This window comes from Eleutherodactylus coqui, chromosome 9, assembly GCF_035609145.1.
Source record: "Eleutherodactylus coqui strain aEleCoq1 chromosome 9, aEleCoq1.hap1, whole genome shotgun sequence".
In the NCBI taxonomy this organism is placed as follows: Eukaryota; Metazoa; Chordata; class Amphibia; order Anura; family Eleutherodactylidae; genus Eleutherodactylus; species Eleutherodactylus coqui.
The window spans coordinates 87,820,711-87,843,035 of record NC_089845.1 but is presented as its reverse complement, the minus strand read 5'-3'; the positions used below and the strand labels follow the sequence as shown (position 1 = coordinate 87,843,035).

At 44.4% G+C, this 22,325-nt stretch overlaps 1 protein-coding gene across 2 annotated transcripts in view; it reads left to right on the top strand.

Moving 5' to 3' along the window:
* TAF4B (TATA-box binding protein associated factor 4b) overlaps positions 1 to 22,325 on the top strand; it is a 116,005-nt gene that overhangs the window by 5,766 nt on the left and 87,914 nt on the right. For both annotated transcript variants that reach the window (XM_066578976.1, XM_066578977.1), the window contains exon 3: positions 15,771 to 15,893. In XM_066578976.1, coding sequence (XP_066435073.1) covers positions 15,771 to 15,893 — 123 coding nt within the window. The remainder of the gene's footprint in view (positions 1 to 15,770; positions 15,894 to 22,325) is intronic.

Here is a 22,325-nt window from a genome sequence, read left to right as displayed (position 1 = left end):
TTAGCTGGAGGGGAGGAGAGCAGAGGGCAGGAGTTTAGCAATCATGCTGCTAAACTCTCTCCTACCTCCCTTCTCCGGCCGCTGTGATAGGCTCCCATAGGAACCCATGCAGCGGCTGACCTATTCTGGCCCAAAAGATAGTTCCAGGACTATCTTTTGGGCCCAATGTATAAATCCCTGGTGCCTATAGTGGCCGGCCAGGCGCTTTTACGTCGCGGGGATACGGCCAATTGATCTGATGCCTTGGAATCCAATGTGTCAGATCACAGCGTATATCGGCGGGCTGATATACGCTCCTGTGAAAGAACCCTTGCTGTCATACAGGGTTCTTTTCCCCAGAAAAGGAGTGGAAAAAATGAGGTCTTAGCTAATTAGTCCTCTACACCATTTAACCATGCAGATGCCGCTGTCATTGCTGACCATGGCTTCTAAATGTTTTTATAGGAAAGAAAATTGCCCCCCCCCCCCCCCCCTCTCTTAGGGCTTATTTGGACGACCGTATATCGGCTGCGTTTTCACGCCGAACCGATATACGGTGTCCTTGTCTGCAGGGGGGGGGGGGGAGATGGAAGAGCCGGAAGCAGGAACTGAGCTCCCGCCCCTCGCCACTATTTGCAATGAAAGGGGTGGGGTGGGGGTGGAGCTGATTGCCGTTACTTAGCTCCGCCCCTGTCTCGCCCCCTCCTATTGCAAATAGTGGCAAGGGGCGAAGAGAGGGCGGGAGCTCAGTTCCTGCTCCTGGCTCTTTTATCCTCCTCCCCCTGAAGACAAGGACACCGTATATCGGCTGGGCGTGAAAACCAAGCCGATATACGGTCGTCTGAATAAGCCCTTACACAAAGCTTTAAATATTGAAAAGAAAAAAAAAAGGACAAACCACCCCTACATTTAATTAGTGTCACCCCATTCATAACAACCCATACCATTAAATAATACATCCAGCATGGTAAATTTAATAAAGAAAGAAATAGCCTTTTTCTGTTCATCTCTTTTTGGCAAAACGTGAATAAAAAATATTCAAAAAGTCATATATGGTCAAAATGGTACCAATAAAACCTAAAATTATCCCACAAAAAACAAGCCAACATACCGCTCTGCTGATGGATAACAAGCTACATTTAGGTCCTGGAATATGGCACCAGTCTTTTTGTAAAAAAATATATATTGTGCAAATGCAGTAACACATAATAAAACCTCCATAAACTTGGTGTCATAATTGTAATGACCAGCAAGAAAAATACTTGGCATACTGTTTATACCACATGGTGAACACCATAAAAGTTCCAAATAACAATACTTTTTTTTTCCATTGCCCCACAACAAAATTGAATAAGTTATTCAATACATTTATATGTACCCATATTAGTTGTGGGCTGCCCGTCTATTCACCTCGGAAGTGGCGGACGGACGGACGGAGCGGAGCAGGAAGTGGTCATTTTGACCGCTCCAGCTCTGCTTCAAATAGCCACAGAAGAGGATGCTGGATGGGGAGGAGACATGCCTGGCGATCCGTCCTGGCAAGGTAAGTAGTAAAAAAAAAAAAAAAATTTTTTTTTTTTCATGTCAGAACTCCTTTAACCCCTTAACGACCAGCCCATAGTGTTTTTACATTCTGCCGAAGTGGGCTTTATTCTCTGAGGACGTAAAAACATGCGTCCTACAGAGAATAAAGCCCCGTTGGCTATGGACGTGACAGCTCCATGCTGTCGGTGCCCACAGGTAGCCGACAGCATGGAGCTGTCATCCCGGGCTGCGGGGACCCCCCCCCCCCGGCATTGCGATCGGTGCTATCCAATGAATAGCGCCGATCGCAATAAAGTAAATAAAAGTGCCTAAAAAGTTAGTTTCAGCTGCCCTCATGGATCGGATCCATCAGGGCAGCTGAAAATACTCACCTGCTTTCTCCACGCTGCCCGCTGAAGATCTGGTCCTCCCGGACCCGCCGCCGCTCTTCTGCGCATGCGCGCCAGACGATGACGTCACACGCATGCGCAGAAGCCCGGGAGCCCACGGCAAATTCAAAATCTCCTGGCTCCCGGCTCCTGAAGGTAGCCGGGAGCCAGGAGGTGTTACCGGGGACCGCGGTGAGCAGTCCCCAGGCCCGCAATCGCCGCTATCCATTGGATAGCGGCGATCGTGAAAAAGTTTAAAAAAAAAGTGCTAGTCTCACCTCCCCTCATGGATCAGATTCATGAGGGGAAGTGAAAATACTCACCTCGGGTCCGCCGATGTCCCCGGTGTTCTGGGACCCGAAGTCCCCCTCTGCGCATGCGCTCCCGATGATCGACATCGGGCGCGTGCACAGAGGGGCTCGAGCCCCGGGAAATTCAAAATCCCTCTGCTCCTGGCTGCCATGTGTAGCCAGGAGCAGAGGGGTGTCACTGGGGACATGATCACTGTCATGACAGTGATCATTTAAAGTTAAAAAAAAGTGTAAAAAAGTAAAAAAAAAAAAAAAAAAAAAGTTTAAAAAGCGTACTGTAAGGGAGGATGAAAGTACGTACATAAGGGAGGATGAAAGTACGTACATAAGGCCCCCAGATTTGTCCGCGGACCTTACCCCAGCTTCTGTGCACACGCCCGTCGCCAAAATGGCGGACGCATGCGCAAAAGCTGTGGATTGCTAGGATAATTGAAGTTCTCCCTGCTCCTGGCTGCAAAACGTAGCCAAGAGCCTGGAGATTTCACGGGGGGCCGTGGTGAGCGGTTCCTGATCATGGGTTCGCCGTTATACAATGGATAATGGCGATCACGTAAAAGTTTTTTTTTTTAAATTGAAGTTTAAGCTCCCCTCACCGATGCGATCGGTGAGAGGAGATGAAACTTTTTACCGGAGGCCTCCGTATTTGCACCTAGACGCGATCCTCATCCGTGAACTTACCCGGATTCTGCACATGCAACCGCCGGGAAAACACCAGACACATGCGCAGGAGTCGGGGAGCCTAGGAAACTTAAAATCTCCTTGCTCTCGGCGAATTACACAATTCTGCTCACATTAGCGGGTCGGAATTGTGTAATCCACTCGCAGAAAACAGAACGCAGCAGGTTCTATTTTACCGCGGATAGCCGCAACATAGAGCCCATTGTGCTCCATGGTCACGAATATACCCTCTGCCCATACGCAACTACGTTGTATATGGGCTGCGGGTATCTGCGTCATCGCTAAGCGACGGTGCGGGAAATACAAACAAAAAAAGGTGTACTGCACATGACCGCCCGTGTAAGTACGCAGTTATGCGCAGTACATTACGCGGCTGTACGCAGGGTCACAGCCGGGCTCACAGATGGGATCCGCTGCGGGCCTTGGCAAGCAGATTCCGCCTACGGCTACGTGAGCCTGGCGTTCAGACCGCTACCAGTAATACGTATTTTACAAGAAGCCTCGGGATTGTTCGCCTTCCTGCAGTTCCAGGAGCACCTTGTTGAGCGCCTTCTATGTGAGACCGCCGCACCTCATCAAGCTTACGGAGACTCACAGAGCGCCACTTTTTACACCCCATACCTGCCACTGAGGTCACGAAATACCCCCAAAAAGCATGAGAGGAGGGTGGATACCCGGTTTTATTGCCCCATGGGCCGATTCCAACCGGCCTCCGTAATTACCCCTGTCTTCAGAAATATCACACAGTTCACATTATTACTTTTATCTAAGATTTGCGAACGCCAAAAAGGGCGCGGAGTGTGGGGGATGGAGGGGAGGGGAAATTTTTAGGGAGTCAATTTTTATTCCGTACAAATAAGCAATGGGGCCTGGCATTCAGTTGTGCCCTGAAATCCAACGGGTGTTCCCTCCTGTATACGCCTTGCCATGGGTCCTGTAAGTAAATTAGGGCCACACTGGGTATGTTTCTGAACTCGGGACAAACGGGGGTATCCATTTGGGGGTGAATGTCTTCATTCCTATGTACACAAAAGAACTGTTTTTAAATTTAAAAAATTGCCAAAAAAATTGAAAATCGTAACTTTTTCCTTCTGCTTTGCTTAGATTCATTCAAATACTGTGGGGTCAAAATACGCAGTACACCCCTAGATGAATTTGTTAAGGGGTCTAGTTTTCAAAATGGGGTCATTTGAGGGGGTTCTTTATAGTTTTGGCCGCTCAATGGCTCTATAAGTGGGCAATTGGGCCTGAAATTTTTTCAGTTGTACCCTGAAATCCAACGGGTATTCCTTCCATTGTAGGCCTAGCCATGTGTCCTGTAAGTCTATTAGGGCCATAATGGATATGTTTCTGAACACGGGACAAACAGGGATATCCATTTTGGGGTGAAAGTCTTCATTTATATGTGTGCTGTACAAAAAAAATGTTTTTAAATTGACGCATTAGCCCAAAAAATGAAAATCGTAATTTTTTTCTTACTGCTTCGCTTAGATCTATTCAAAAATTGTAGGGTTAAAATACACAGTACACCCCTAGATAAATTCGTTAAGGGGTCTAGTTTTCAAAATGGGGTAATATGTGGAGGTTCTCTATGGTTTTGGCCGCTCAAGAACTCTACAAGTGGGCAATGGGGCCTAAAAGGACTTCAATGTTCTGAAAGCCACCGATTACTCCTTTCATTTTGGGCCCTGTTGTGCATGCGGACATAAGATTAGGGCCACAATGGGTATGTCTCTGAACACGGGACAAACAGGGGTATCCATTTTTGGGTGCAAGTCTTCATTCATGTGTGTGCTGTACAAAAAAAGCTGTTTTTAAAATGACAGAATTGCCAAAAAAACGAAAATCACAATTTTTTCCTTTTGTTTGGCTTGAATTCATTCAAAAACTGTGGGGTCAAAATATGCAGTACACCCCTAGATAAATTCATTAAGGGATCTAGTTTTCAAAATGGGGTCATTTGTGGGGGTTTTCTCTGGTTTTGGGCGCTCAAGAACTCTACATGTGTGCTATGGGGTTTAAAAGGACTTCAAGCAAAATTTCTGTTTTGAAAGACACTGACTACTCCTTTCATTTTGGGCCCCGTTGTGGACTCAGATATAACATTAGGGCCACAATGGGTATATTACTGAACACTATATTATGTTTGCACATATTTAAGATATTGCAGTTGGAAATGTGAAAAAATGCCGTTTTTTTTTTCCCAAAAAAATTTTTCCCAATTTTGGCGCTTTTAATAAATAAACACAAATTCTGCCGGTCTATTTTTTCCGCCTAAATGAAGTACAACATGTGGCGAAAAAACAATGTCAGAATCGCTTGGATATGCAAAACCTTTCTGGTGTTTTTCCATGTTAAAGTGACACATGTCAGATTTGCAAAATTTGGCCTGGTCATTAAGGCGCAAACAGGCTTGGTCACTAAGGGGTTAAGGGGTCGAAAATGCACTGGAGGCAACTAAATTCTGCTCCAAATATATTTGAGACCTACATTCAAAATCTATAATAAAGTGGCATTTTTGTTTTTGTGAGTTTAATGTAACTGTTGGGGGACGGTGGTGGTGGTGGTGGGGTTATAGAGGACCTGTCATGCTGTTATGTCACGAGTGGGGGTGGCTACAGAACTAAAGAGATTTTTAGCTTCAGCCCCACTGACTCCAACAATGGCCTCCTGCACACGGGTGGAAATTCCGCTGTGGGATTTAATAATACTTGCTGCACATCACATAAATTCGGAAGCAAAATAAATGTAAAAAAATCTTTACAGGCTAGGGGATTAAGGTCTTATACTGGGGGTCCAACTGCTAGGAACCCACAACCCCGCAATGCTGGGACGACACACGTGAATGTTGACAATAAGCACAAGACAAATCTGAGTTTTCACAGTCGTCTCCACGACAGCACCACTTGAGATGGCCTCCTCCTGGTTCGACAGGAACACACGGAGGTTAAAAGCTCCCCCCTCTCCCACCTTCCTCAGTGTTTTCCTGTCCTGTCAGGAGGCAGGATCCCCAAGAGGTGCTGGTGGAGACGCCAGCATGAAGAGACTCGCCGTCGGATCGGAGGGCAAGTGGGTCAGCCTATCCTCCCCTTCCAACGAGCAGCTCCCGGGACGCGACATTGGGTGGTTCCCCCAGGTCAGGTTCCTCCTGTGGGGGCCCATGGGGGGAACAAAGCAGGGGCCTCAGCTGTCCTCCATCTGCGCAGAGTTCTTCTCTGGCTGCCGGCATAGGGCCGGGCGCGGCGCTCTTGGAGTCCCTTATGCGCGCCGCGTCATGTGACCGACGCGATGACGTCATCGCGTCGGTGACGCTGGACAGCGGGGCTTGGCGTGGAGGCGCCAAATGTGAAAGATTAAGGAACCTGAGAGAAGATCTACAGGAACAAGCCATTGCTATAAGGGCTGGCTTGTATTGCTCCAGAGTGACTGCAGCACTGTTTGTTAGATGAGTGCTCCAGCACTAGACATCGCTGAGTCGTCAGCTACAGTGGGAGCTGTAAGTAGCCCGTGGAGCAAAACGTTCATGCAAGAATCCATTGTATCATGTTAGAATATTGCGTTCTTATCCACATAAACTTTGTTTGTCTGCCAAGGGGATAAAAAAGACGCCCCTCCCAGAACAAAACGTAAAAAAAAAGTGCGGAACGAGGCTGCTGGCGACGTATGAGAGGCCTCTATGCATGGCATGCGTAGCGAGGCTGGTTAAAGAGGGATCAGCGGGGGTTCCTGGAAGATGTTGGGAAGCTGGTCAAGGAGGAGGTGCGATCAGCTCTGACGTCGCAAATAGTGCCGCCAGCAGGGACATCCGGGGCTAAGCGCCAGAAAAGGTCGTATAGCCCGGAAGGATATTCAGACTCCGAAAGAAGCTCGATTAGGACAGAGCTGGAAGAGCCAGCACCCAAAGAGTCCTCGGATGAAGAGGATTACAAAAAATATCTATTTCATCAGGAGGATTTAGCAGAGCTCATTAAATCGGTGAGGGCCACCCTCAATGGAGGAACCCAGAGAGCCGCGTACTATACAGGAGATTTTCGGGGGATTAGGGGAAAGGCGCAGACATACCTTCCCGGTTCACAGTAATGTTTCCAAACGAATCCAGAAGGAATGGAAAAAACCCAATGCGGGATCCTTCTCCTCCAGGGGAGTTAAAAGGCGATACCCATTCGAGGAGGAGGTGTGTGCAAGCTGGGAAGAGATACCCAGAGTTGATGTCCCGGTGGCCAAGGTGGCGAAAAGAACAACCCTGCCCTTTTGAGGACGCCACACAACTAAGAGATCCAATGGATCGGAAGGCTGAGGGCTTCCCGAGAAGATCTTGGGAAGCAGCGGTTGGTACTCTCAGACCAGGGGTTGCAGCCACATGTGTGGCCAGGACCCTAGGAGTATGGCTGGAGCAACTGGAGCTCCATATATCTAACAAGACACCAAGGGAGCAAATTATAAATTCTCTCCCGATTTTCTGAAGATGGCCATAAACTTTCTGGCAGATGCGTCGGTGAAGACGCTAAAGCTCTCAGCAAAGGCGACAGCCCTGTCCAATTTAGCCAGAAGAGTTTTATGGCTAAAATCCTGATAGGGCGATCTAGCCTCAAAAAAAAAAAATTGTGCTTGCTCCCATTCTATGGCCATTTCCTCTTTGGCCCAGACCTCGACAAAATTCTCGAAGCCATCTGACCGGAAAAAGGGGTTTCCAGCACAGCAGTCCGAGTCATATAGGGGCAAGGGCAGATGGAGTTACCCCAAGGGGGTAGGAGAAGAATTTCCTCTTCAACCCCCATCAGGGGGACCCAACCAAACAAAAACCCTGACGTCATCCCAGTGGGGGCGAGGCTGGGGAACTTTGCGGCTCGATGGGCCTCAATCTGTGAGGGCTCATGGATCCCAGATGTCCTACAGCAGGGATATCAAATAGAACTGGTGTCCCTTTCCCAAAGGAATTACGTAACCACAGAAGGCTCAGCACAACAAATGCGCCTACTCCAACAGAGCGTCCGGAACTTGCTACATTTAAACGCAGTATCTTTTGTACCTTTGATAACTAACTACTCCAGACTAGATCTAAAGGATGCATACTTTCATGTGCCGATCCACAGGGATTCTCAGAAGTACTTGAGATTCGCACTAGACATGGGCAGAAAAACAGGTCCTCTTCAGTTCAGATGCCTTCCCTTTTGGGATTTTCTCAGCGGCCCAAATTTTTACAAAGATCATGGCAGAGGTAGCAGCCTACCTGAGGCAAAGATCAATCCTAATAATACCTTATCTGGACGACATTCTGACCATAGTAGGGTTCAGAGACCTCTTAGCGGAACACCTGGCGACGGTCCTCGAACCTGCTCCAATTCCTGGGGTGCATAGTAAACTCGGAGAAATCCAGCATAGATCCCAGCAAAGAAAAGGTATTCCTGTGCATAACGCTCGACTCGGACACTCAATACTCCTTTCTTCCCGAGACAAAAATACAGAAGCTCCTTCAGCTAGTCAAGACTTTTCTATGGAGGCGGTCATGTACAGTCCAGGAGGCCATGTTCCTCCTAGGAAGCCTGACCTCTTGCATCCCTGGGGTAGCTTGGGCCCAAGCGCATACCAGACCCCTGCAGAACACAGTTCTTTCACAACCAAAGAGAACGCCAAGGTGAAGAACTTCTCCCTCAGACCAGGGGACCAGCCAACAGCGGTAGACACTGAGTCAGAATTGGGGCGAAAAGCTTGTTTATGCCTTTTCTCCAATACCGTTAATTCCAAGAGTATTGCAAGACTTTAGATCCCAGAGATGCATGCTGATTCTAGTGTCCCCCTTCTGGCTGAGGAGGAGCTGGTTCAGTCCTCTAAGAGCATTAAGCATTCAGGACCCAGTCCTCTTCCCTGCCCAGGCGGATCTACTGACGCAGGGACCTCTGAGCTACCTGAACATAGACCAGCTCCACCTAACAGCATGGAACTTGAAGAATCCACACTGAGGGGAAGAGTTCTCTGAGAAAGTAATCTGGACCCTAATGTCGAGTAGGAAGGGAACAATCAACATCTACCAAAAAGTCTGGAGAAAGTTTTTATCTCGTGGAGGCAGGGAAGAGATATGGATATGGGCCTCTCCCCAAGCACCTAAGAGTTCAGGTCGCGGCCCTTAGTGCTCTATTCAACACCAAGTTATCAGAGAGCAGGTGGATTAGCAGATTCCTGACAGCAGCAGATGGGTTATGACCCAGGCCCACAAACGTATTTCCGAACTGGAATTTAAATTGGGTCCTGAAACTATGTTAGCAGAACCGATCGAATCGCATTCAATAAGAATGCTCACGATCAAGACAGTCTTCCTGGGGGCCATTACCTCAGCAAGACAGGTTAGTGAACTACAGGCCCTATCTATCCACACCCGTTCCTTAAAATCACCGACAGTGTTCAAATCGGACCCAGCCTTTTTGCCGAAGTTGGTGTCACCCTTCCATAAACCTCAGAATGTAGTGATCCCCTCTGTCTTCGATAAACCTAAGGATGAGGGGGAAAAAGCCCTAAATTGTCTGGACGTCAGGAGAGCGGTCCTGAGTTATAGTAACGCCACAAGTCACTGGAGACGAGATGACAATTTGTTCGTCCAGTTCTTTTGGTCCAAATAAAGGGAACAAAGCAGCAAAAAGCTCCATAGCCAGATGGATTTGCCTGGCCATTGCAGAATCCTATAGGGCGCTAGGAAAAGAAGTTCCCGCTGTTCTTAAAGCCCACTCCACAAGGGCAGTAGCGTCTTCATGGGCCGAGCATAGTTCAGCTTCTGTTGAACAAATATGCAAGGACGCAGTTTGGAAGAAGCCGCACACTTTTGTTAAACATTACGGTGTAAAGGTGCAGCTGGACAAGGATATGGCCTTCGGCCGCAGGTCCTCTCGGCGGCAATCCCACCCTAAATAACTTTTAGTTGGTACGTCCCAAGTGGTGCTGTCGTGGGGACGACTGGGGAAAAAGGTGATTTATACCTACCTGGTAATTGGGTTTTCAGGAGTCTCCACGACAGCACCCGTACATCCCCCCCCCCCCCCCCCCCGAAAAAGGCGATATATTTAAAGAAGTACTAGGAGAAATTTATGAAATATAATTTCCATTAGGAAAATAGGATAGGATACTAGTTAGGTAAAGATTTAAGTTAAGCTCCTACCCCGGCAATTCGTTAGAAACCACTAAGAAAGGTGGGAGAGGGGGGAGCTTTTAACCTCTCGGTGTGTTCCTGTCCAACCAGGAGGAGGCCATCTTAAGTGGTGCTGTCTTAGAGACTCCCGAAAACCCGATTATCGGGTAGGTATAATCACCTTTTTCTGTGTGCCCAAAGCAAATAGGAAATCAATACAAATGGCCCCTGACTTGGTTGAAATGGTATCTCGCTGACGACTCCACACACCGGTGTGTCCTCGCAGCTATTGCCTGTTACCATTGTAGTAATGTAGGCCACACAATATGAATGACAATCGGTCACGGGCTTCAGTGCTTATAGATGAATCACCGCTAAAGCCTGTGAGTGGCTGAGTGGGCACATGACCACCCACCGCTTCATCCATGCATCGGGCACTGGGGCTGCAGTACTGGATGGGGAGCTGCCGGGATAGGCGAGTATTAAATTTTTCTTAACCCCTTAACGACTGCCCCATCGGGAAACTACGTCCTCAGTAAGTTGGCTTTATCCGTAAATCATATCCGTAAGGGAGGATGAAAGTACGTACATAAGGCCCCCAGATTTGTCCGCGGACCTTACCCCAGCTTCTGCGCACGCGGCCGTCGCCAAAATGGCAGGCTCAAAAGCTGTGGATTGCCAGTATAATTTAAAATCTCCCTGCTCTTGGCTACAAAACTTAGCCGAGAGCCTGGAGATTTCACGGGGGGCCACGTTGAGCGGTTCCTGGTCACGTGTTCGCCGTTATCCAATGTATAATGGCGATCGCGTAAAAGTGAAAAAAGGTGAAGGTTCATCTCCCCTCACCGATGCGATCGGTGAGAGGAGATGAAACTTTTTACCGGAGGCCTCTGTATTTGCACCCCGACGCAATCCTCCTTCGTGAACCTTCCCGGATTCTACGCATGCGACCGCCGGCAAAACACTGGACACATGCGCAGGAGACGGGGAGGCCAGGAAATTTAAAATCTCCTTGCTCCCAGCGACCAACGCTCGCCGAGAGCCTGGAGCAGTGACGGGTGGCCTCGTTGAGCGGTCCCCGGTCACGCGAAAAAAAGGTAGCGATCTACCTTAGGCCGGTCACACATGACTGGATAGCAATTACGGATTCCGCATGCGTCTGATCCACGGTAATACGCAGATCAATCGCATTGGATTACACAATTCCGCTCACATTAGTGGGTCGGAATTGTGTAATCCATTTGCAGAAAAGAGAACGCAGCAGGTTCTATTTTACTGCGGATATCCGCAACATAGAGCCCATTGTGCTCCATGGTCGCGGATATACCCGCTGCCCATACGCAACTACCTTGTATACGGGCTGCGGGTAACAGTGTCATCACGAAGCGACGGTGCGGGAAATACAAACGGAAAAAAAAAGTACTGCGCATGACCGCCTGTGTGAGTAGGCAGTTATGCGCAGTACATTACGCGGCCGTACGCAGGGTCACAGCCGGGCTCACAGCTGGGATCCGCTGCGGGCTTCCGCAAGCGGATCCCGCCTACGGCTGCGTGAGCCCGGCGTTATTCAGACCGCTACCTGTAATATGCAATTTACAAGAAGCCCCGGGAACGTTCGCCTTCCTGCAGTTCCAGGAGCAGCTTGTTGAGCGTCTTCTGTGCGAGACCGCCGCACCTCATCAAGCTTACGGAGACTCACAGAGCGCTACTTTTTACACCCCATACCCGCCACTGAGGTCAAGAAATGACCCCCAAAAAGCATGAGAGGAGGGGGGGGGGGGGATACACGGTTTTATTGCCCCATGTACCCATCCCAACCAGCCTCCGTAATTACCCCTGTCTTCGGAAATACCACACAGTTCACATTATTACTTTGGGGCCTGGGATTCAGTTGTGCCCTGCAATCCAACGGGTGTTCCCTGCATTACAGGCCTTGCCATGTGTCCTTTATGTAGATTAGGGCCACAAGGGGTATGTTTCTGAACACGGGACAAACAGGGGTATCCATTTTGGGGTGAAGGTCTTCATTCCTATGTACACTGTACAAAAAAAACTGTTTTTAAATTGACAAAATTGCCAAAAAAATGAAAATCGTAATTTTTTCCTTCTGCTTTGCTTAGATTTATTCAAATACTGTGGGGTCAAAATACGCAGTACACCCCTAGATGAATTCATTAAGGGGTCTAGTTTTAAAATGGAGTCATTTGTGGGGGTTCTTTATCGTTTTGGACGCTTAATGGCTCTATAAGTGGGCAATGGGGCCTGGAATTTATTCCGTTGTACCCTGAAATCCAACAGGTGCTCCTTCCATTATAGGCCTGGCCATGTGTCCTGTAAGTAGATTGGGGCCACAAGGGGTATGGTTCTGAACACGGGACAAACAGGGGTATCAATTTAGGGGTAAAAGTCTTCATTCCTATGTGTGCTGTACAAAAAAAACCAGTTTTTAAATTGATACAACTGCCAAAAAAATGAAAATTGTAAATTTTATTCAAATTTTGCTTTGTTTGAATTCATTTAAAACTGTGGGGTCAAAATGGGCAGTACACCCCTAGATAAATTCGTTAAGGGGTCTAGTTTTCAAAATGGGGTCACTTGTGGGGGTTCTCTATGGTTTTGGCCGCTCAAGAGCTCTACAAAAGTGCTATGGGGCCTAAAACGCCTTCAAGCAAAATCTATGTTCTGAAAACCACCGACTACTCCTTTCATTTTGGGTCCCATTGTGCATCCAGACATAAGATTAGGGCCACAATGGGTGTGTCTCTAAACACGGGAGAAACGTGAGTATCCATTTTGGGGTGTAAATCCTCATTTTCATGGGCACTATAGGAAAAAAATGTCTTTAAAATGACATATTTGCAAAAATATGAAATTTTATTTTTTTGTCCTCTAAATTGAATTAATTCCTGAAAAAAAACTGGTGGTCAAAATACTCATGATACCCCTCAGTGAATACATTAAGGGGTGTAGTTTTTAAAATGGGGTCAATTGGGGGGGGGTATCTATTATTCTGACACTCATGAGACTTTGCAAACTTGGCTTGGTGCAGGAAAACAGTGTTCCTCAAAATGCTGAAAAGTAATGTTAAATTTGTACGTCCTCTAAATGGTTAAAAAAACCACAAGTTTTTCAAGTGTGCATTCAGAATAAAGTAAACAAGTGGAAATATATATCTTATCAAAAATTTGTACAGTATGTTTGGACATATTTGAGATATTACAGTTGAAAATGTGAAAAAATGAAGTTTTTCAAAATTTTTCCAATATTGGTACTTTTAATAAATATACACAAATTATATCGGTCTCTTTTTACAACCAAAATGAAGTACAACATGTGGCGAAAAAACAGTGTCAGAATCACTTGGATATGTAAAGCCTTTACGGAGTTATGCTACGTTGAACGACTCATGTCAGATTTCCAAAATTTGGCTCTGTCACTAAGGCGCAAACAGGATTCGTCACTAAGGGGTTAATATCAATCTTTAATTTTTTTTTTTTTTTTGTTAAAGTCCCAGAAAACCGATTAAAGACATGGCCTACTTTGGGCTTAAGGACACAACGATTTTTGGGATTTTCACTTCCAATTTTCAAGAGCCATAACTTTTTTTTTTTTCTCAGTCAACACTGCTGTATAAGGACTTGTTTGTTTTTTTTTTGCGTGGCGAGCTATAGGTTTTATTGGTACCATTTTTGGGTGTATATAATGTATTGTACAACATTTATTTAATTTTTTTAAGAGCAGGGAGAGACAAAAATGCATCAATTTTGCTTTTTCTTTAACATTGTCAATCATACAGCATAAATTACACGATACATTTTTTTCCCCACGGGTCGGTAGGATTACAACAATGCCAAAAAACAAATTCTAATGGTAGTTTTTTTCCAATTTTGCGCCCAAAAAAACTTTTTTTGGGGCATAATTTTTGTATCATTGCATTCAAAGTTGCATAATTTTATTTTTACATGGACTGAGCTCTGAGAGCTTGTGTTTTGCGTCACAAGCTGTAGTTTTTATTTGTAGCATTTTGGGGTACATATGGCTTTTTTGATCGCTTTTATTGGGCTTTCTGGGAGGTAAAATGAATAAGTTAAGCGTGTTACCACTTTTTTTTTTTTTTTTTTTTACGTTTTTTTTTTTTTTGCTGTGCATGATAATTGGTGTGCTCACATTATAGTACAGGTCGTTAAGGTCACGATGATGCCACATCTGTTTTAAATTTTATTTCTTCATACAAATAGGGGAAGATGAGCCAAAAAGTGTTTGTTTTTTTTTGTTTTTTTTTTTGACACACACACACTGTTTTGTCCCTGGAGAGGATCTGATCCATAGCAGCTATGATCGCTATTACAAGGCATTGCGCGACTTCTGTACTGCAATGCCTTATCTCTTGTAATAGTAATCATACGCAATAGTAAAGTACGAATCCTGTATCTGGCATCCTGTTGCTATGGCAACACGTCCGCCCTCCGCATTCACATTGTGTGGGTCCAATGATGTCACATCAAGAGCACGCTCTGTGTGGACCCTTTACATGCCGCGATCTACATAGATCGTGGCATGTAAAGTGTTAACAGTGGGGGTCGTTGTCCTGTTGCAGTGGGAGGCTGGCTATCAGTAACAGCCGGCTCCTGCTACTGGATGCCGGGGGAATCTCTTCTGATCTCGGCCTATCCACATGACTTAAGGTTTGCGTTAAGTACCCTGCTTCCATGACCTAACCTTGCGTCATGTGGCGTTAAGGGGTTAACAGTTTATTTTTAAAAGCCTTCTTTTTTTTAGCATTTTTTTTTTTCCCACACCCTCCTAAAACTTTTGCACACTACTGTATGTTCTTGCGCAAAGTGTGCCTATAGACTCCACTATGACAAGAAACCGAATCTATAACACAAGCTAAACAAACACCTTAAAAGTGCAAGCTTCATGTAACCCTTTTGTGCTGATGCAATCCAAGGTACAAACCCAGCAAACCTCTCTTTGGAGCAGTCTCATCCGTATCTGCATCACAATCTTGTACCTCCTCCAACACCAACCATTTTTACAATAAATACTTTTTGACCCATTTCAAAAATCTGTCTCGCCATACTTTTTCTTTCTGTATTACATATCTAGTACCCTTAAAGCAAGACTTTATCACCGCAGGTAATTACCCCCCGTATGCATGTGCAGTTCTGACAGGACAAATGCATCTCAGTGCATTAGATAGAATACTGAGACACAGTAATAATGACTGAGACCTGGTGCAGCGGGTACTCGTGGAGTGGGCACGCCGTGGGCAGAAGCTGGATTTGGTTTAGTTCCTCTTTGTGGAGAATAGGTTCTCATCAGTGTCTGTTCCAGGCCCGAAGCACAGGCAAATAGCACTGCACAGCAAAATCTACAGAGACTACCTAAAAGCCATCAGTAATGCAAAAGCTCTCTGCAGGAGTAGTGTTATGGGCTGCAGGCACCTGTAGAAGAGCCATCATCTCTACTGGCTATATTCACTGTCTATGTAGCTGAAGACGGATTTTCCTTTGCATTATCATCAGATGGATAGCTTCATAGGATGTGCAGCCTTTCAAGATATATATTTTAGTGTGTGTGTATATGTATGTGTGTAATAAATATATATATCACGTGTGTGTGTGTGTGTGTGTGTATAAAATTATTCAACTTTTTTTTTTTTTGTCTTGAAATCTCCTGTTTACATAAAAAAAGGGAAAAAGTTCTGTACGGATGAAACTAACAAACCTAATAACTTACAGTAGTTTATGACTTTTTTTTTAATTGAAGAATGCAGGAAAACAGCTGGTATCAAGTCTGGCAAGCAGCAATGAGAAAACTGTGCCTGCGTCTGCATCCTTGTCACCTGCACCCCAAACAGTCACTTTCCAGAGGAGCTCTAATGTAATGCAAGTATGTATTTAACAGTTAACAAATGTATAGTAAAATAAACCTGTAAGAAATTTTTATTTGGGGGTAGGGGGGCTATTTTCACACATTCAGGTTCTGATTATGGCAGCAGAATTCAGAGTTTTGGCATTAGATTTGTGCTGCGGATGTGCCGGCAGACTGTCATTCTGAGGGTTTAATCTGCGGCTTTTCAGTATGGAATCTATACAAATATTGTATGGGGTGCAGATTCTAAAAATCTGAGTGCATTCATTATTTTGTGTGGGCTTTTGCTGGTGCCTGTGAATTGTGTAGAAAATGATAACCCTTATAGAACACCAACATAATCCAAAGGGATTTACAAATTGGGGGGGGGAAACGTACAAAGAATAGGTCATAGCATTCAGTAATAAACTAATGCATATCTTGAACAATATGGGTGAGGGCTCTCCTTGCAAGATCCTACAGACTATAAGACCCTACACATAGGATACTATACATATATGCATAAAGCTGTGTGAGTTGATCAACAGCCATATTTGTGAATAAACGGGTTAGAGGTGCGATGGGGTGGGAAGAAAGGGCTCAGGTTTCCAAGGGAGTCTAGAGGCAGGGTAGATGGAGAACAGTTTAGGTTAGGGAATATGGTAGGCCTCCCTAAAAATGTGTTTTAAGACACTTGAAGCTATGGGTGCTCAAAATTAGCCTGATTGTCTGGGGTAGCTCATTCCAGAAAACTGGTGCAGCTCTGGAAAAATCTTGGAGGTGGGAGGTTCAGATTAGAGAGGAGTTTAGCCTATGCTCATTAGAGCGGAGAGCGTGGGTTGGGTAGTAGACAAAGATGAGGGAGATGATATAGGGTTGTAGCATTGCAGAGGGCCTTATGGATGAGTGATAACTTTTTAAAGTCTATATTTGACAGGCAATCCGTGCAGTGATTAGTACAGGGTGGAGACGTCTGCGCATTCAGGATGGATTGGAGAGGGGAGAGTTTAGTGAAGGGAACCCTATTCAACTGCACTAGCACTAGGGAATGTGAACAGATTCTGTCACTAGGCGCAGATTCCACGCCTAAATCCTGACAGAATCCTGGATGTGTGAACATGACCTAAAGGAAATGTTAACTTTACTTTGTACATGTAATTCCTTAACTTGAAGGGATCCTAGAGGACGTTAAAAAAAAAAATGGCTGTCGCCTCTGAGAACCCCATCCTAGAATGTTACTAGGACAGGTTGATTAAACCTGACGGTAAGGGAGTAAGCCTAATGCTACACTCTTCGTTCCTGTCAGCCTGCCTGGTACTAAGGGAGTGTTCTAACAGTATTTCACGGCGCTGTGGGATTCCATCTTGGGGTTCAGTTACAGCTGCTGAAAGCAGCATTGTGATGGAACCCCAAACAGAAATGAACAGAACCATTCATTTTCGGGGAAATGGACACCACTTTGGTGTCCGTTTTTGACAGGGTTTCCATTCCTTTAGTTATATTTGGAGTATAGAATAGCGTAGTTGACTACGTTATTCTATACTCCAAATATAGCGGAAACAAAAGAAATCCTTTCTGCACAAACCCCATATACAGTGTGAAGCAAGATCTGTTTAAGGTCACTTTAAAGTGATTTTTACGCTTGGATTTTTAAAAATTGAAATTAATAATCTGAATGCAATTTTGGATCACTGTCTTCATATATCTTTATAGAGCTTGAGCTCAGTTTTTCTTACACAGATCTCCAAATCTCCTGCCTAGAGGTAGATTTAAAAAAAAACAAAAAACTACACTCTGGCTGCCTGCATCCACCACTAGATGGAGGCTTTTAGGCTTGCTACATACTGGGGTAGATTTATAAATATTTGGCCTCCTTTACCAAAACTGTAACAGTAAGTCTGTTCTTGTTACAACTAATTAAGACTCCCTTTTCATTTGTTATTCTACTTTGGATTGAGCTCTGGGCAACAAGGACAGTCTTACTATTATAAGAGAAGAACACAGCGCTCCATAGTGCAGCAGGATTAGAGCGGAATGGTGAAAGAGGGAATAATGGTAACTCGACCAGTTATACTAGGAGTATAACACATATGACATCTGTCATACTGCTGCAGCCACCCAGAAGCGATGTCTTCTGCGTGGAACGTAAAGGAGAAAGCGAGGAAAAGTGGGATCAACTGTGCTGAGCAGAGGACCAGGAAATCAGGATACATGAAGAATACTTTGACAGCAACCTTCATCTGACTGTTCACACACATGCAGCATAACGGGATTTTAAAACTGGGGGGGAATGAAGGTGGTGACGTCTGTGGGTCATTTGATGAGTCACATGACCAAAAACAAATGTGCACACATTGTAAGAATCATAGGCTGTTAAATTAATAACGTAATTTGGGTAATACTCAAGGAATGTATGGTAGCCTTATCAAACAGGTATGCCTAATTATTATTCGATGCATTGGAGAAGAGTACAATGAGAAACACGCAGGTGATAATTCAAAGCTCTTCTGTTTTTATTGTTCCAGTGCAAGAGGTTATATGAGGTGGCATCCCCCACAAAGCCAAGAATTCAAAGTCTACAACATGTTCGATACTTCTCTCTTAGTAAAACATTACAAAGGTTAATGATGACAAAGCTGCATGCTCAATGTCTGAGACCCTCTTAGTAAGACTAAAATGCTTTTCTTCTGCACACGTACTTCTTGCTATGCACACGACACTACTGCATAAAATATGATTCAGTAGTTTTCACATTTTCAATTGAAATCCAGTGACACTACTGCGTAAACATAATTTAATACTTTCACCCTTTTCCAGCTTTTGATTAATACTTTTATCTAACAGGTATCGCTTTTAGTGAAAGAAGGTCTTGGGAACCTTTTCACTGACTGGGGCTAGTCTCTTATTAGGTTTTCTATGATCCCTGTGAGGATTGAGGAAAACATTTACTTGTAGGCATGTGTGTGCATTGGATATGCTTTATCATACCTCCGTGGTCTAGGGTGTACCACCCTGCATACCATCTTGGTTTATTTTCTACAAAGCTTAAGGAATATTGGAAGGCAGCATAAAGCTATTCTGAACAGTGAGTAGCAAGGCACAATAGTAAAATCTGAAATATTGCTTGAATATTTCCCATGGGCCATTTGTATGCTTCATATCCGCACACTATATAAATACTAGCGGGTAAGGCTGCTGCAGAATTAAGAATTTTTACCACCCAATATACAAACATTGTAAATTTTGGTTTCCCTGCATTTTCCCTTTTAAACAAGGTGGTAATATCCAGCACCGAGGGAGGGTCATCACATGTCTTTCACACTTCTGTCTGTTCTTTCGTTATGTGCCTTCCCATGATGCCCTTTTCCCCAATGTCTACCGGTATTTATTAATGGGTAACAGGACATCTGTGTAGGGGTTAAAGCGATGGAGCTGTTACTATGCTCAGCCTTCTGGTCTAGAAGCGAATGGTTGAGCTCTGTAACCATGCACTGATGTGCAACGTATGTACCTTATCTCAGTTCCTACCATTAACTTGACTGAACAGTTACCTCATTGTTGGTTACCACTGCATAGCCTGTTTTTGCTTGTGCATTTTCATGGTATCTGAAGCCATATACGAAAAAAGCTCAACATCTGCATTGGTAATGGGAGTTTCAACAACTTTTTCATAACCTGCTCTTGTTTTCCATTTACTCTAAACAGTCATGCATTTGATGATCCATGTTTTCCCCCCTCTTTTCTGAATTCAGTGGTAGTAATGAAGCTGGATTCAGAACTATACATCTTCTAACTGTGATATTTGAGGACACTATTTTGGGAAGGACAAGCAGTCATGGAGGAGTTACGGGAGCCTTGGGGTATACATTCTCTGCAATATTCAACAAATCCCTGGAAAGTGTGCCATTCCTGGTGGGTTCTGGGGAATGGGCTATCCTGAACTGCCTGGATTTAGTCAGTAGTAATATGCCTAGTGCCCTGTAAAATTTAATGGCCTAGGAACACGACTGTGGATTGGCAAAACTGAAGTTAGGTCTTGGATGCCTGGCAGTCGTTCTCAGCAAGAAAGTGTGACAGGTAGTCTCCTCCAAACACTGTTCAATAGTATTGCAACACAAGAGGAAATCCATTAACATAGTGAAGTAGTGATTTGCTGTGATATTTTGAAATCCACCACTGCAGAGAAGTTGGAGCTGGCTGGTAACTGTGACAGCAACATATGGGAATTGGGCACCAATCGTGACATCGTATTAACTGTAAATCTTGGACCATGAGGAAGGTTTGAGATTGCACTTGGCAACCTTTTTCTTGACTGGAAACAATGGTGTATTGTAAAGGGAATGGCATTCCTTTATGTTCCCCTTTCCACGGTAGGCCTGCAACTGCTCATGAATACTGACCTCCTGAACAGCACCTAAATGGGTATTGCTTCATGTTGGGTGGCTGTATGCCAGGTTTGACCTTTATATCAATCAGAGTGACAGTCGTCAACATCCATTTTGTCTTTGAGCCACAGTATCTTTAGTACTGTTGCAAAAACTTATTGCATATAAGGAGATAATTGTCGTGGGAATCTATAATCTTAAGCACAGTGCAAATAGTGGTTTACTGTTGATTAGTTGGGGAGTTTGATACTGTTTGGGGCATACTTAATTGTTACTTGTATTGCTGTAAGCATGTCTGCCCCTAATACGTTGACTGTGCAGGTCTCTGACAACACAAATCTACCCACATTGAAAATGTAACACACTTTTTAAGCAAACCCTTGACATTAATTTGATTCTGTTTTGTAAAGTACTTATTAAGCTTGTCAAGAACACAATTGTCTCATTACTGTCTTAGCATCATAATTTAATAGTATTCAAATAAGTAAAACCCAATATATTGAATATACTATGCACTTGTGTTTTACATACATTGTGAATGTATAATTACATACACACATTCCACTCAAATGGAGATGCACTATTTTTCTGCTAGGTTGGTCTATGTTAAGGAGGGGTAAAACTATTATGCCAGAGACATCTTACTCAGTGTCCCACCCCTTACATCATCTAGCTCCACCTCTTGTGGTCTTGCGCGTATTTAAGTCCATGTCCAGCAGTCCAACCATACATGTATCATATAACACAATATGACTCATACATGGGCCCTTCACACTCTCACACAAATTATAACAAATATATAAATGATCAAATGGCAAGATCAGATTTCACAAAAATTACATTCTAATTCTCTTGTGCAGCAATAACTGTCATTACTAACACAGCGTCTCACGCAGACAATACCCCCTCCCCTCTGGAATGCAATGTAAAAAAAGGAACTCTTTGTAGGTAAGTAAACCATGGGAACTGTATAACTGATTTCCTTTTCGAATTTCTACATGCTCTGACCATAGTCTGACATCTTTCCAATTAGGGATTTCTATACAAAGCAATTTATTCTTTGGTTTCCCCCATACCACATTTAGCCCAATACAGGTCTGTTTGTCATAATAATGACCCATCACCCTTGCAAGCAAAAACAATGAAGTAGCAGTGTATGTTGTAGTCTGCAGTTGTCTAGGAAATCCCATAGGGTTAGTACAAGTCCAGCTCTGCTGCATTAAGTCACAAGGAGTCAGTAGAAAACACCTTGCTGTCCTCCTCTGTCTGAGATGAATTCAATTCAATCTCATTGTAACTTCCAGCATACACTTGCAGTGATCTGCTATCCAGCCTCCACATTTGCTCTTAAATTTGCTTCATTTCACTTGTCTGTCTTTTGGCACTCCTATAGTGTCCATAATTTGTAAGATAATCAAGCGTGTCCTACATTAAGTCATCTCTGTCCCGCAGCCACAAATATCATGATTTTAACGAAAACATTATTAATCTAGAATTCTACTAATTCGGAATTTCCTTCTGCAATCGTCGTTCCCAGAATGACTAACATGCACTTCTGGGATGTCTTAACCCCTTAGTAGAGTCCCAGACTCCACCTACCATTTAGCATAACAATCAGGTAGCCATTAGACTATAAACACACTATTCTTCCAGCATGAGACTGTTGAACGTTTCATCTATTCGGCACAGATCAATCTCACAAGGTGTTGCATTCTTTTGTACAGGTTATTCACATGCACTAACAGTGCAAGCTGAAGCATAGGCTTCACTTCTCATGACCTAGATTCATCAGATAAGAGATTTTTCGATACTCACGCAGGTCACAGGGTTACTGAGAAACAGCCAGTACTTTCCCTATCTCTGCAGTGTAACAAAATTCATGGAAGGGGCTAGAAGGGGAAGGGCTTTCATTCCTTGTGCAAACTATTCTGTCTTTTCAGCAGGGAGCATGATACACCCTGATATGTTGATCACCATGGGAAATTGTTCTATAAAATTTAAGAATCTTTTGATCCTGCTCATATAACTAACAAACACAGTACGGACATTGTCTGTTCACTCACACTGATTGATAATTTGGCAAAAG